The sequence below is a fragment of the Drosophila innubila genome, assembly GCF_004354385.1.
Source record: "Drosophila innubila isolate TH190305 chromosome 3L unlocalized genomic scaffold, UK_Dinn_1.0 0_D_3L, whole genome shotgun sequence".
NCBI classification, from domain to species: domain Eukaryota; kingdom Metazoa; phylum Arthropoda; class Insecta; order Diptera; family Drosophilidae; genus Drosophila; species Drosophila innubila.
Window position 1 is genome coordinate 22,072,392 of NW_022995376.1, and position 16,369 is coordinate 22,088,760.

General features: G+C 33.8%; 2 protein-coding genes across 6 annotated transcripts in view; one reads left to right on the forward strand and one right to left on the reverse strand.

The window, feature by feature from the left end:
- Positions 1-18: 18 nt before the first annotated feature.
- LOC117786563 (brain-specific angiogenesis inhibitor 1-associated protein 2) overlaps positions 19-16,369 on the forward strand; it is a 31,366-nt gene continuing 15,015 nt past the window's right edge. For 2 of the 5 annotated variants that reach the window (XR_004617640.1, XM_034624887.1), the window contains exon 1: positions 19-335. The gene's annotated coding sequence lies outside the window, so the exon portion shown is untranslated. The remainder of the gene's footprint in view (positions 336-16,369) is intronic. The other 3 variants (XM_034624889.1, XM_034624890.1, XM_034624888.1) reach the window with 2 other exon arrangements.
- LOC117788505 lies at positions 15,562-16,322 on the reverse strand. Its single transcript, XM_034627290.1, has 2 exons — positions 15,788-16,322; positions 15,562-15,731 (listed from the first exon to the last, which is right to left on the reverse strand). The coding sequence occupies exons 1-2, from the start codon at positions 16,320-16,322 to the stop codon at positions 15,562-15,564; spliced, it is 705 nt and encodes a 234-aa protein (XP_034483181.1).

Sequence of the window (16,369 nt, forward strand, 5' to 3'; positions counted from 1 at the left end):
CTCGGCGCAAGCTTTTGAGCGGGGTGCGCGTAAGTGCGAGTAGTTGGCTCAGTCAGTTGAGTTTTGTACTTCGATGCGTTCGGTTGGCAATATTTATGGCTGTCGCTTGAGCAAGCTGCTCTGCAATTGGTTCAAAATTGAACTCGTAACGCCTGCGCGTGTTTTGAACGGTTAAATATTTCAGCGCCCCCAATGTGACAGATTAAAAAAACGCAACGATTTTCTAAAATATACAATTGTTGGTGTAAAAGTGTTAAGTGTGCACAGCTGTTACAAAATCTTATTGGATTTACGCAATTGGAACTGAGATACAAAAATAACGAAGAAACAGAAAGGTGAGCATTTGATTACAATGTGTATAAAATATTGTTGAATAGTTGGCAATTAAAAACTATTGGCTATAATAATAGCAATAGAGATTCAATCAAGCCGTTGACACATTTTTCTTTCCCTAACTAATTGACTTAATTCTATGTTTTCTCTTACTTCTTTCTATCTGTCTCTCTCCCTTGCACTCTATGTCTACTTCCTGTCGTCACTTCCTTTTTCTTTGACATTCCTAACGCCCATTGCGGTTCAAATCGCAGTTGTCAGTTCTGGAGTTCGATTTGATTCGATTGGTTTTAGGTTTTCCGTTTTCCGTGTTCATTTCACATTACTCCATTGACAGGTTCCTCTGTCCATCTATCTATCTATCTATCTCTCTACATGCTGTATTACTTAATTTCTTTGCTTAATCCGATTTGCGAGCATTGAACCTTTTATTTTTTTCTTCTCTTATTTTTTATCATCTTTAAGGTGTGTTTTTGCCGCTCAACTTCTTGAGGTAACCACATAAACGTATTATTATTGATGTTGTTTTTGTTGTTCTTACTGATTGTTTTGTTTTTTTCTTGTACTTCTTTGCTGTCATGTTCTCCTTTTCGAAACGTTTATTTAATGAGTTGCTCTCCAGTTTTCAGTTTGTTTTTTTATTTTGGTAAATGTTTTTCAGCAATTGTTGTTAATTTATCATGAATAAAGTGCAATTATTTACCTAAAATAACTACAGAGATTGTTAACTTGTTCCAAAAAATTTAAAGATATTTGTGAGGTCCTATCGTTTAGAAAACCGCTTTGTTACAATATTACTATAATAAAATATTCAACGAGCCTAACCAAAAGTAAACTCTGTCAAATTCCTAAATTACTTTGTTAGAATTTATTACAGTTGACAGCATAGCCAAGAAAGTTATAAAATTAATTTAAAGAAGATTATGTCTCTTTGTATTAATGAAAATGCAATATTTTCATATTATTTTCAAAAAACTTTTAAATATTGTTGAAAGAAACTAAAATTGTTTTTTATTTTTAAGTTTTATGCCAAAGATCTTTGGAATTAATATTTTTTATAAGTTCTTGCTGATTTCACAGTAAAAAAATATATATAAATTACTTTTTGGTAATCTTAGGATTTATCAAGGGGTTTTTAATTGAAAGTCTTTTACAACATTTAACTTTAAAAAAAATGAGGTTAATTAATTTTGCGAGCTTTTGGCCACGCTCAGCGTGTGTGCAAGTTGACCCATTTAGGTGCATTGAACAGGTGCTTAGATTTTGCATAGCCCATTTCCCATCTAAGTATTATATCTTCTATGATTGCTTGCCCAGGTAGCTGTAGTTCATTATGATCTGGCAATTCTAGCGGTGTCTAACCATTTTACGAAAAACGAATGCATGAATAAAAAAAGTAAACGACAAAAGCTTAAAGCCAATTCTTTGGCAGAACAAAAGGCAGGTAAAGCCATTAGCTTGGCCAAGACTCTTGGCCATACCAAATGGCCAAAAAGTCATTAAAGACAAAAATCTATTGAAATCTGGCGAACACAAGAAACACGCCTTAAAAATATTTCAACGGACAACAGCATTTTCTACCAGGTGGAATACCAATTGCAAACTATCTTCGCACAGAAGAGGAATGGATAAGAAATAGGGGACTACGACTTGGGACTGGTTCTCTAGCTACTGTGGCCTGTTAATTATGCGCTTATCAGTTCATTACTAGCTTCTGCTTCGACTGCAGGCTGTAGAGCACTTGGCAATTACATGGAACACATTCAAGCACTCACATCGAATGCACCACGATGAGGCTCGATTAATCAGAATCAGAATTCCGAATCGCATCCATTAGATACAATTTCGAGCTGCTGCAAACATGTTATTATTGAAACTATTCTGACAATCCGCTTGGCAGCAATTTTTGCATATGCATTTATAATGATAACTCTCCCGGGCAATCCATGCCCCTCACACCGAGCCTAACTTTAGCCACTTTCTCCACCTTGAGCTCCTTCTTGCCTGGTTTTGACCATTTGCGATCTTTGGTTTTGCTGTAGCTGTTAGTGGTTATAGGAGTGGTCCAAAGACACTCCCACCAGTTCACACAGTGTTTAAGTTATTTGTAATAGTTTTATTAAATTAATATTTATGTTACATACATCGTAGAACCGATCTTAGGGTCATAGTCAGGGATTATTTAAAAAATATTTAATCTAAAAAGCAATATGAGTATAAAATAAAAATATAAAAAGGAACTAAGATCTGAAAGAAGACAAAAATCAATAAATATTTAGCAAGCAAAAACCCAAAAACAGAAAAGTTTTACTCAAAAATATTACATTTTAGCTCCAAGAATAAAACAACTTTTTTGTGTGTTTGCTAAAATGTAATAACATAAATTGCAAAACAAATCTGAAGTTAGAGCTTGAATATTTTCAATCTATAAAAAAACTAAGTCGGGAACTGATTTATAAAAATCCATAACAAAATAACTTTTTACTAAAGTTTTTTTTTTTAATTTGTTAATTACTTATCTCAACGTTTTACAACAGAAAATACGATTCAATCTGAAAATCGTTGTAAGTTTTTAATTACGAAAAGATTTTAATAAATGTTATAAATGATCTGAAAATATATAAGTTTTGAGCTTTAAAATCTGTACAGTTTTGACAACGTTTTTGCAAGTTGCAAGTGTAGCACGATCTCATAATATTTAAATTGATAATAGTTACAAACATAGATTACAAATATTATGACATTTCGAAAACTGGATATATAAGTTGTTTTTCGTATGAACTTTAATGCATTTGTGGTTCAAGTTTTTGGTTAATTTTACGCAGCAACTTTCTAATGTGTTCGATATGCTTCCTGCTTTATGGTGGTTTTCCTAAGATTTCCTTAAAGCAACTATCAAGCCCCCCTTTGTCTACGTCTATGTTGATGTCGACGTCATTGTCACTAAAATTGAAGTCGTTGGCATGAAGTCGCCGTTGCTCGACTGCATTTCCCACTCAAGACAACATTTCATAAAGTTTATTAAACTTTAACCAAATTGTTAAAGCGACAAACGCCTGTCCTTCCCCCTTCCCACCTTAGTCGCCATGTTATTGGAAAACCCCCTTTTGGTTAACCCTCCTGATCTAACTGCCCATTCACTTTTCGTGTTGGCCGCTGAAGGCGCTGCAAACAAGTTCATCAGCATTTTGGCCAGGTTCGTATACAGCTTCAGCTTGGCCAAAACAAACTGCCACTTGACGGGTTGTTGTTGTTGTTGTTATTGTTGTACTGTTGATGGCAATGGAAATGTAATTGGAAATGGTTAGAGCCGGCAATTGAAGCACGTAGCGTTTGTCAAGTATTTTCCTTGAATACTATTCAAATGCACTCACTGCCATTCATTCAGTCACAGTCACAGACTGAGCTTTTCCTTTGATAAGACGGGAGACTAATCGAGTTAAAATTGACAGAAATAAAAGAAAATGCAAGAATACGTTAAAATTGTGAACAATTTCAATTTTTTTTATTAATATTATTTTTATGCCTTTTCTTTGTTTATTTTTACTCTAAGTAATTTCAAGGTAAAATATATATCTGAGAGTCTCCATTCACTTGTGGTTCTATACAGAAATTCCAGCATAAATACATAAACAAATGTAAATATATATTAGAAAAAAATACATTGACTGTCAATGCGCATTTGACTTAATTAGGAAAATGCACAAGTGCATAAGTTACCTTAACCACCAACAATACACTGAACACCACATTAGCCACATTTTTTCATCAGTCAGTCAACCAGGCAACTGAATGATATGTCACCTAACCACAGTACTCCAACAAGTTAAGCTACCCACTCCCCGCCCGCTACCCTGTACTGCAATGCACCTTTTGCAGAGCAATTGCCTTAACTGACTAACGGTAACCAGTCTTCAAGCAGCTCCATTTGCATTGAAAGTTGTCCAACCGTTCAACTTGCGAGTGCATTCTACTTTAGCAACGGCAATTGAAATCGAAAATCGAGTAGATTCCAAGTAGATGCTGATGAATCTTACAACTAATTTGTATTCCACGCACAGCATGAATTAACTAATACCCAATATGGTATTATATACGATCTACAGATGTCGATTCTAACTAATTATTGATATCCTTCTCAGAACGCTTTTGTACTTTTATATTTTAAAAAAAATTGTAATTATATTTATATTTATAAATGTTGCTTCACTTTTAATCATTTGTTTAAGTCTTTACGAGTAAATTATCTGTGGCATGTGTTTTTTGTAGTTGTTGTTAATATCTGTCGTTTTGCAACATTTTCTTTAATGCGATTTGCATTGAATTTGGCACAAATTGTTGTGGGTTGGGTTTTTTGTCTGGTCGGTCTGGGGGCTCACCTGTACGGTCAGCGCTCGCTTTGCTCGCCCCAAATAAATCATTAAATAAATCAGTTATATTTGCAGCAAAGCCCTTTAGGTGTGAACTCTCGTTTACAATATTTCTTTTTAGTCTCTTGTTTTCTTTTTTTTATACTTTAAATGTATTTTTAGGTCATTTGGTTCACTTCGCAAAATGTAAAATTAAAAAAAACCCAAGGCAAAATTTAGATAGAAACTGAAAATGTGGGTCGGCATGCGTTAGCCATATGCATGATAAGTCAAACTGGGCTTAAAATATGAATTTTATTATGAAAATACAAAAGATTTTAAGCAAATTTGTTTTAAAAATTTACTAAAATTTGTAATTTGAGGGTTGAGTTGAGATTTTAAATAAAAATAAATAGAAAAATTTAATTTTAATTCATATAAACATACCTGAACTTAACATATACTATCATCTTTCCATTTTTAAATTTTCTATTAAAACTGAAAATTTACAAACCAAATAAATTACACGTACAACGCGCCGTATGCTCAATTTTATTACAAATCTAACGACGTTTTTGGTATTTTTTAATGAATCGTTGCGAGTGTCGAGTACTGAGCGTATCCAAAGATTTTGATTGATTTTCTATGGAAATAACATAATTAAAGCGTCTGAAATTTTAACAATAAAACCACAACATCAACTTAAGCAACTACAACAAGTGCGACACGCCTCAATATGATTGGCAAATTTGTATTGCTATTGGCAAAGATTGGCACATTCTATGGATTTCTATAGAGCCAAAACTTTCGATTTCAAAACAAAATTGAATTGGAATCAGAGCAGTAGCTGATAGATCTAAGGCATATTGTAAATAGCTGGCCAATTTCTTAAGGCAATCATATAACTTGTTTTCTACCACAGACAAAAACAACAACAACAAAAACTACAGCATTTTATTGCTCCTTTAACCATTTTTGTTACTTTTTATGTTCACATGTCGAATAACAATTGATCGCGATATTTTTTTATTATTTATGTTTAATTTAATTGCAAAAAGTGAAAGAACTTCGCAGACATTTAATTATAATTATAAAATTTTAAATACTTTTAAACTGAAAATATTTCTAGAGAATTTCAAATAGCTGTGGTTAATTAATGGTTTCTATGTAATCTTTTGTTGTCCAGTCATTTTTGATATATTCGATACAATATAATTTAACAGAAATATAAAAATGTTAAAACTCAAAATCAAATACATGAATTTTAATTTACGGTTGTAGGAAACATATGAAATTGGTAATAGCATATTAATTGATTAGTGTCCTTGTAACTTGCTTGAATTGAAAGCAGATTGACGCACAGGATATCTGCCAGTTAAGTCGTATTAATTTACCGGTAATTTGTCTTACACGAATCTAAAGATACGCATCGTAAATTATTCGTTTGTTTTAATGGGGTTTCGGATTATAAAGTCGTTTAGTTGTACTCAAATTGGCCACGTTGAAGAGACGTTAATGCTGATAATGGCCCATTTGCTTTGCATTGGCTGCAATTGAATGGACGTCAGCTACAGCTTAGGTCGTTGCCTCTATTTATGGCCACTACATGCCATCACTTGTATCAAGTGGCAAGCGAGGCTGTGGCAACTGGACGCTAATACCCATATGCATATTCGCGCTATCTATTGCTCGCCTTTTGTGCCAACTTAAAAGCTTCGTTTTGGCCAGCATTCACTTTAAATAATAAGAAAAGTAAAAGTTTAAATGGTTGTAACTCTGTTATTCAGGTTTATGTGTGTGCAAAAAAGTAATGCCATTGTTTTAGAATTTTGTGAACCTCTAAAGATGCCAAAAGATTTGACATTTTAAAAGTTTTCGACTGCTGGGAAAACTTTCACAAGTGACAAAACTTAAGGTGGAGATTGTAATTGGATTTCTGAGATTAAAGTTGGTAACTAAAGCTGAAAAATGCGTGTGAGTTATGCATATCGTATAAAGTGAGACTACATAGCATAAGCAATTTATTTGCGATTTTATAAAATTTGATATTTATTATATTTCTTACACATTTATTTTTAATTTACCGAATAGTTTTTTAAGTATTTTGCAACAACTTTAATTCGTGTAATTTCTTTTTTAAAATATTTTGTTTTATTTGTATTGTATAATGAGATAAAAATACTTTTGATTCTATAGAACCAACTTATACATTTACTCTCTCTCTTCATCTTTCTCGCCCGCAGGTTTGTCTCTCAATTAATAATTGTTGTAGTCACAATAAGCCAATCAAATCAAATAGATTCAAATATATGAGCTCATCATTAGGCATAGCTCATCGAGGTACTCATACTTAAGTGTCTTCTATTTATATTCAGATATTTACAGCATGATTTGGAGGTTTTGGCAAATGTCAAAGACAACATCAAGACACAAAATCAAATTAAATAGAAAACAACAAGAAAAACAACTGAAAAAATTGTAGCATTAATCAAATGAGATATGCAGAAAGTTGCCTAAGTCTGAAAGCAAAAAACCATTAGTGGGCGAGTCATGGCAATAAATTGAAATTCGAGTGGAAACTTTACTTTTGCCCATTGCCAGGCTCGATTTATGGCTATGTGAAAAATTGGGCAGCGCATTCAAGTTCAATGCAATGGGAAATTTTCAATTAGCAGGCAATTTTCCAAAAAAAAAAGAGAAAAAATAGAAATTGACTTGGCCACTTGAAAGTGAATCGCCGCTGTCGTTGATGTTGTTGACGTTGTCGCCGCTGGCGGTTGCTGCGGCAGAGTCAAGAGTTAAACAGAGGAAGCGACCGATGCGACAGCCAAAAGATAAATATGTATAAAGATAAAGATACAGATATGAATGCAAAGAGTGCGGCTGAAGAGACTTGTCAACCTCAACCTACGCTTGACCGTTAATGGCTTTTTTGCGTTTCATTGAAGAAATCGACGTCTATGCTTAGATATTTCGGACAATTTGGCAGCTTGTTGAAAGTGAAATGTGTGAAAATAGCTAATTAAATGCACGGATCACTTGAGCACAAATTAACTTCATCAACACCATCATAAGACATTAAGAAAAAAAGTTAAGTTTTCTCTCGTTCGCCTGCTAATTTTGAATTATTTTTTTTTGAGTTTGTTGCCTAAGTCTTTTGTTTCACCTCTTTAAGTTCTGTCTGCAAACTGCCCACATGGAGTTGTATCTCCGTTTGTTTATTGAGCGATCTCAGCAAGTGCCAATGCCCCACCTCTCTCTCTCTCTCTTTCTATAACTCTTCCCCTCTCCATCTCCCCCTCTGCCTCTCTCTTTTTCCATAATTTGTTTATGCTTTTAACAAAATGCGCAGCACGTAGTTGTAATTACGCGTCAAGTTTGTTGCTTAAGTCTTTTGTTTTATCGCCTGTTTTAGTAAAATTAATGACTTGATTTTAATTGTCTGTTTAACTTGGCATATAATTGTTAACTATTTTATAGTGTAAAGACCCAATTTTCGACTATATTTTTAATTAATTTGAAATTTATTGAAATTTCAACCGAAATTCTTTGAACTTTGGCCAAAAACCTGTTGAACTTTTTACATGAATAGAAATTTTCGGAATTGATAGATGAATAATAACAACAAAAGTAAAGAAATTATAAACATATGAACTCTCCACAGGGAATTCGCGTATTACAAATTCTAAACGGGTGGTTTTAAAACTGGTTTTTGAGCCAGAAATGTTCGGAATTGCATTGGATTAAAATTGGTTAGACAAATGCTTAAAACTGGTTTTAAAATCAAGCTGTGCCCAATTTTTCGTAGTTATCGTTGCAAGAATAACACAAGCCAGAGATTTGTTTTAGTCAAGCTGTAAATAATAAACTTAGTCTAGTTTTGCCAATAGTTCTTAATGTTATTTAACTATATGTAATTGGGTCTCCGTCTGCATAAATTCAATTTCAACCTGTTCCTATAGTTCATTGACATTTTGAGTGTTTTATCTAAAGCTGCTAACTGCAAACTGAGCAAATATAAAAGAATAAATAAATAAATTATTGATTGACAAATATTAATAGCATTATCACGCAAAGACTGCATTCTTCTGAATTTCTCATAGCAAATCAAATATTTTTATAGTTTGCTTAATTGATTAAGTCTTAAGAAAATCTTTAAAAATTAATATTCTTAAAGGTGAAGTTTGCATTGATTTTTGATGCTCAGATCCGTTCAATTAACAATACAAATAAATCAATATTTTATTTGATTCAATAATAATTTTTTTAATTTAATAAATATCATTCCGAATTTAATAATCATTACGCACCTAGAATGCGAAATTATTATAAATGACTTCTAGTATTTAATAGCCAATAAGGTACTCAATTTGTTGAGCTTTAATTAAGTAACAGATTTCTTAAGGGTATTCGTAATTTATATAGTCGAGTAATTTGTGTTTTAGTCTTGATAAGTTGTTTGACATTGCATCGGGAAGTGGGTGTCAGTGCCAGACAAAGTGTATAGTACATAATTTCAGAGGCTTACAAGCTACAGATGCTTTATACTTATAAAGTCAAGCAATAAAGATCATTTTAATTATAAAAATTAATAAAACATATACATATGTAAATGTAGTCAAATTTTAAAAGTGTAATAAAGATTTTAGCGGGAAACTTAAATGATTTTTTATATTTTATATATTTAGGTAAGAACAAATTTTACTTTTTCCTTCGATTTGTTGACACATTGACAACTGTAGTTTTTAGAATATTAAAAGCATTGGGTAGACCTTTTATAAATCAAAACATTTCTAATTGATAAACTGACAGTCATTATTATATTTTACTAATTTTATTATACATATTTTCGGTAAGAAATTGAACTAAAATATTTTTCTCTATATCGGTTTAACATTACTGACTTCTAATGGAAGTTGATGGAATGGCTTTGGGAATATAATAGATGTCAAATAATATTACAGGGTATAGAACATGATAACCTATACACCTTAAATTAGTGTAACAGATTTGTAAATATATTTTGTTGTTGTCGATGTTATTGTTGCAGTTGTTGCTGCTGCTTTGTTCTTTTTTGAGCTGCAGCAACAACTTCAACGTTTGATCTTTGTTATTTGGCTTGTTGTGCCATTTGCGTTGTTTATTTTTTTTGTTTTTGCTTTATTCTTCTTCTTCTTCTTGCGGTTGCAATACTGAAAATAAAAGTGAACGTTGTCGTTGTTGTTGTTGCGGTTAGTTTCCACATTGCTGCTGCTTTTGCTGTTGTACGAGTACACGTATCTGACAGATATTCAATCTTCATCTTCATCAAACGTGTTTTATTGTATTGAGAGACTTGAGCTATTTTCTGATCTCTCGATTTCTGATTTCTTTCTCTCTGCTTATTCGATTTAGTATTTATTGTCAGTACGCTTAAAGCATTTGCCGCTTGTTTGTACTTGTTATTCGCCCCAGCACCGGCAAACAGACTCGATCTGTAGCTGAGGCTGGAGTTTGGATTCGCGTCAGTCACGACAACTCAACAGACACCGACGAAGACAACAACGACAACGACGTCGACGACGACAGCTCAAGGTCGCATTCCTTGCTATTGACGCAGTCATACAATAATTCTTGTCTTATTTTAATTGTTCTGTACTTGGATTTATGTGATATATATTTATTTGAATTTGCAATTGTCTTGAAATTCATAAGATTTTCTGACAGAACATTTGTCCACTTTAAGTCTGAAGTTTGGCTACTGTTCTTTTAGATTTGAGTGCTGCTCTTTAGAGTAGTTGCTTAAGTGAACGGTTTTATTAAGGTTCCGCCTTTGAGCAGTCTCCAATTACAACCGCCTACGCATATATATGCATATTATTATATTTTATCGTTTAAATATATTTATCTTACTAATATGAGACTTGGAATTGACATATTTTGATAGAAAGTTTTATTTTAGCATGTGCTCTAAAAGCTAAAGCTATCAAAGCTTAGTGTCTCCTAAAAAAGTGAACTGGCAACTGATGTTGAGCTCATTTGAAAAGGTTAAAAAAATAGTTGTTGTTAATTGTTTTGGTATAAAATATTGTGTGTAACCATGAGAATTGTAACGTTTTCATAAACAATTTATATGTAGAGGCTAATTTAAGCAATGCTGATTTAGCCAAAGCCTTGTACTAGAGTTGTACTAGACGAGCGGGAGAAGGAAGAGCAAGAGGAGGGAGCGTCACACCCACTGGATGTTGTTGTTGTTTGAGGCGGCATTGTGTCGCCATTAAATTGCATAGTCTGAAGAGGCAGAGACAGTAGAAGTCGGGACGGCACTTTGAGATGCCAGCTACACCTAATTTATGACGGCTTCGCTCTCCTCCTCAACAACAATAACAACATTGAGAGATTCCAGAAATGCGGCAGTTACGTGCGCAACGCTGCCAAATGAAGTCACGATCGAGTCCGGGTCCAAGTTGCCCATGGATAAGGCGGTACTACTTAGGTGTGGCCAATTGCGAGACAACAACTGCAGCAGCACCAAGTACAACTAGTGGGTTAATAGAACGACGCCTGCAGGCAACAACAACAAGTAAACACGACTAGCAGATACACTGTAACAAAATTTAAAGTATAGCTTCCAAATGTAACTAGTTTTTTTCTTATCAGCAAATATTGATAAAATGTAATTAAATAAATTTTCAGGGTATATATTTACGTTTTCCAGCAGACCATAAAGAAAAACTGTCCAGAAGCGATTGTTATAACTGTGGTAAATAATAAATTTTCAATTAATTAGATCTACAATCATTACGGGAGTATATTGAAAACACCTTAAATTTTTCACATACCTAAACTCTTTGTGCCATTTCTGAATATTTCTCGCCAATTGTTGATTGTTGTTTATGCATCGAGAGTACAAAACTATTTAAAATATACCAATTGAAATCAATTGGTTGAGTTAACACCGCCTTGAAATAGTTGGCAACAGAGCAAAAACTTCAAATTGAATGAGAAAAAAAGAAGAAGAAAAAAATAAGCAAAGATGTAAATTTCATTTGTAGCGTCTGGTTTTTGTTTTTGCCCCCTCTGGTTATGAGTTCGGTTCGACAGCCCAAAAGAAAATGACTTTAACTTTTACTTTCACTGTCAATAATTTGCCTGAACGCAGTACGGGCATATGGAGAGGGATAGGGGGAGGCATGAAATGGAGGGGAGTGTAGAGAAGAGGAGGGCAATGGCTCAATAGGAGCCGCAGACTCTTTGGCTCTCAATTTGCATTGCTGTACAGTGTACAATGTTATTGTTATTGTTTATTTTTGCTGCTGTTTTTGTTGTAGTTGCTGTTATGTCTAAGACTCATTTGCAAATATATCTAACGGCAATTTAGTTCCTCCCCCATTTTCTCCCCTGTAAGCTGCTCATGTCTGTGCATTGTCTGGCTCCAATCTTTAGTCTTCAACATTGAGTCTTTAGTTTAATTTCATTTTCACAACACAGCTCCCCAGCGAGTCGTCACACGTGTTCACATGTGCTGCAATTTGATCGTCACGCCGAGATCTGTTCAGTCTGTTCGATGCTATAGCGAAATGTTAGTGATGAGCATTTGATAATAACATCTTCAGCTCTTTAAGTGCATCTGCTTAAACCATTAATGTTGTTGTTGCTGTTGTTGTCGGACAAACGCTTCAAGTTGTCTGTCTATTTGATATTCAGAAAATTGTTGTTTTGTTGATTTCTTTCAATTTTTATTTTTGGCGAAAGTTTTAAAATAGCTGTTGATTCTACAAAGGAAGTCATTTATCTGTAGCTTATCTAAATCAGTCATTTATTCATGTTTGGTAAAAAGATTATCTTCTTTACTTTACTACAAATCTTTAAAGACTCAACACAAAAAGAGAAGCGATTGACGGTGTTTCTGAAATGAAACAATCAATACATTCAAATGTTAAAATGTTTGTGAGATTTTATTTAAGAATGGAATTAAATTACATTACATTGGAATTTATATAAAATGGCATACATATATTTAATATGAATTTTTTTAATGCATTAATTACATACGTAATTGATAAAGATTTGTTGAACATATCTCATTATTAGTCATTTATACAATACCCAATTTTTTTTTTAATCATAGGATTACAAAAATTAAATTTTACTCGAAAAATAGTTTACATTTTTTATTTAATAAAACGATTCCATGAAGATATTTATGCGTGATTTGTTAATTTAAATAAAATGTATTATTTACTTATTTCTTATTTATGATTACTTAGAAACTCAAAAAATTGTTATCATGGCCAGTAACTTGGGGCAAGTTTTCCAACTGTGTTTATCTATTGAGTTGGCCAGTTTGTGTCAAGTTAGCCTTGTTCTTAATAGTTAAAGTTTGTTTTTGCATACCCCAACTCGTAATTAAACGCTGAAACAGCTCACGGGGCTCGCCAGGTTGCAGTACAGCTGCGAGCTTCATAAATTGCAACAAAACGGCGGCAAGTACTCGTACAAGTACGAGTATCTGTGCATCTGCAAGATACGAGCAGTTGCGATACTCGAATCGTTCGGTACGTGAAGCGCGACAGCTTCTCAGGGTATCAGCTGACGGTGTTGACCGCAGAGTGTGTGAGGTGCAACCTTGTGCTTTGTGGAATGCAGTATGCCTCGCCAGTTCGTTGCCTAAGTCTTTTGTTTAGCAAGTCAACATTGGCAATTCTAACTGGGGCGCAGCGGGGCGTGGCAGCTGAACTTAAAGCAATGACAAACAACAAAATGACAAACAACAAGCAACTTTCTTTCCAATTTCCGAGATACATCGAATCATTTTCGTCACTCTCACTTATGCTTATCTCAAGATTGTTTATCTTGCATCTTTAAATATTGAAATGCTACAACAACTCTGCATGCTGCGACGATTTCATAAGATATCCGAAAATAAATTCCGTTTCTTCGTGCTTTTATTATTATCATTTCTTATTGTTGTCTATGTTTTTTATTTTTTTTTTCGTCTTTGGAGTTGTAAGTGAGACATGTGCCTACGTAATCGCTGGCACGTCCAAAAGATCTGAAAGTGGCTTAGGCTTAGTGTTGACGTGTTGATTTGATGAAAGTTTTGTGCATTTTGATACCCTGTAAACATATGTAGAGCAAGTATTTTAATCATGGTAAAGATATATTGATCTGATTTTTAATGGCCTGAGGTCAGGGTATTTGCTAGTCAATCTTCAGACTATCCATGTAATTGTATGTAATTTACAACAGTGTACCCTATTTTGATGGGGTTCATTTCAGAACCGCAACACAAGAAAGATTTGCAAAGAGCTGAGATCAAATTGAAATTCCGCTGTCGAAGGGCCCAACTAGAGCCCCCCATGTGGTGCAGTATGTTGTGTTGCGGTGTGGTGTGGTGCTGTACATTTGATATTCAAAGTTAATTTTCAATTTCAGCGCGAATAGATATTTCCATAAATAAACTACATAAATCAGAGCTATCGGCCGAAACCGAAACCAAACCAAACTGAACTCAACTCAGCCCAATCCAACTCATTAGTAATCAAAAGCTGTGCAACCGCTGTGGCACGACTATTGAATTCTTTTTGCCAGACAGAGATGGCAATTAGACCAAAAAGAGAGAAATTGAGAGAGAGAGAGAGAGAGAGAGAAAGACTGTGCACAACGCGTTGCACAAGCGTCAAGCTGGCGTCCCATGTGGGCTGTTAGTGTAAGCTAAGTTAACTTAAGGTAAGGTAACGTAAGGTATCGTAAAGTGAGGTGCCTGCCTTTGGGAATGTTGTCGCCAACGCAGTCAACGATGTGGCAGCCACAACTTGACTTCACTTGGCTTGTTTATTTCACCTTAATGGCTATTTGCCTCCGTTGTTTAGTGGCAATTTAAATATTTTAGTCATTTCATTTTGAACACTGCTTTTTGGCCTTTTTTTAATGCCCTACAAAATAATATACACAACAATATGAACCTTTTAATCATGTAATCACTTCAAAATTGTGTTATTATTTTTAAACTTCTTACTGTTTAAAGATATATTAATAAAATTTATTACATATTAATTGTAATTTATACATATTTTGACAAAGTTTGACTAACATCGAAACAATACCCTATAACTTCTTTTATATAAAACGTAGCTGTTTTAAATATATTTTGAAACTCATGAAAAACATAAAACTCATGTTATGAAAGTGTCTTATTTCCTGCTTGCAGATATTTTTATTCGAAAATATATTAGTAAATTATAATTGTAATCAACCTAAAAGGGTATTTAAAATTCGATATTACAATTTGTAGTTTGTTTCATGTTTTCGTGCCGGCAAAAGTTGTGTCTTTCGACTTTTAATAGCCATAGAAAATATCTGAAAAATTTCTACTGTTTTGCATTTGCATTTCTGAAATTTTTGTATTGTGTTTCGGGTTGTGTTGCTGGTCAATTAAATTAACAACAAAAGCATAGCATGTATTTACTTGAATTTAATTTAAAAATCTCAACAAAATTTAGGGTTTCAATTTGCTTGACTCAAGTAGAACCCATAACTGATACAAAGTCGACAATATAATAATATATGGTTAAAATTGTATTTAAACAACGCCGCGAAACTTAAATGATAGACGACAGTTTGTTGCAAATTTTACAGCAAAGTTGTAATTTTGAAGTCACGACTAACAAACACAATTAACATTTATATAACAAAAACTATTATGACAAATGGTTAGAGAAGTAAAATGTAAGCGTTTATTTAAGAAACTTGTATGTTTAAAATGACTTAAGAGCTATTAAAAACTGTTTAAATTGGATATTTGTTGACCTTAGGCTAGACGATTTATTAGATGAATTCTCTAGGGTCTTGTAAAGCTTTATCTAAGAATATTTAGATATGGAAGTTGATTCTTAAGCTATTTGGTACTTGCTGATTTCTTGACCTTAACTTTGGTGCCACCTATGGTTGACTTTTTGCGTCCATTTAGTTTGGTTTTATTAGATGATATTGCCAGAGGTTTTGGCTTAAGGACTTTGGTCTCAACGCGAATATATAAATCGTAATTAAAGTCGCCACACGATTTGCCTGCAATAAATTTGTATATAGTTAAACTGATTTATTTATAATAATACTATTTTTACCCCAACACATTTCCTCGCCGCAGGATTCGCAGGTTATGAGCCGCGTTTCGACAATTCCCGATTTGTTCTTAATTTTCTTGATGCAATTGTTGAGCGCGAATTCACGTCGATCCTTTGCCTCGGTTTTTAGTTCTAGTTTTCCCATTTCGACCATGCGACTGAAGTATTCCTCCTCCTGTTTGGACTTGGGTCGCAATGTGGTCAACATCTTCCAGTCAATGGGTACTGCACACAGTTCCATAAGCACCACATCCTTCATCTCCCCGGGCACTGGATCCGCGTACGTATAGAGAGTATCTCTTTCCCCATTGCTCTTCAGCAGCTTACGCATTTCCTTCTTGGGCATCTTGAAGGAGTAATCCTTTTCGCGTATCTTTATCTCCTCGGCACGCACTTTAATTGGCCGCATCTTATAGTCTGGTACCTTTTCCATTTGTCGCTTAAATTCCTCAGTAGACTGAATATTACTGCGACTCAGATCCAAGACAGGCACAACAGTCTTTTTCTTGGCCAGTAAATCATCCAATTTACTCATTTTTCTAGGTTTTTTAATAGAAAGCTGCTTGTGATGCAAATATTGAT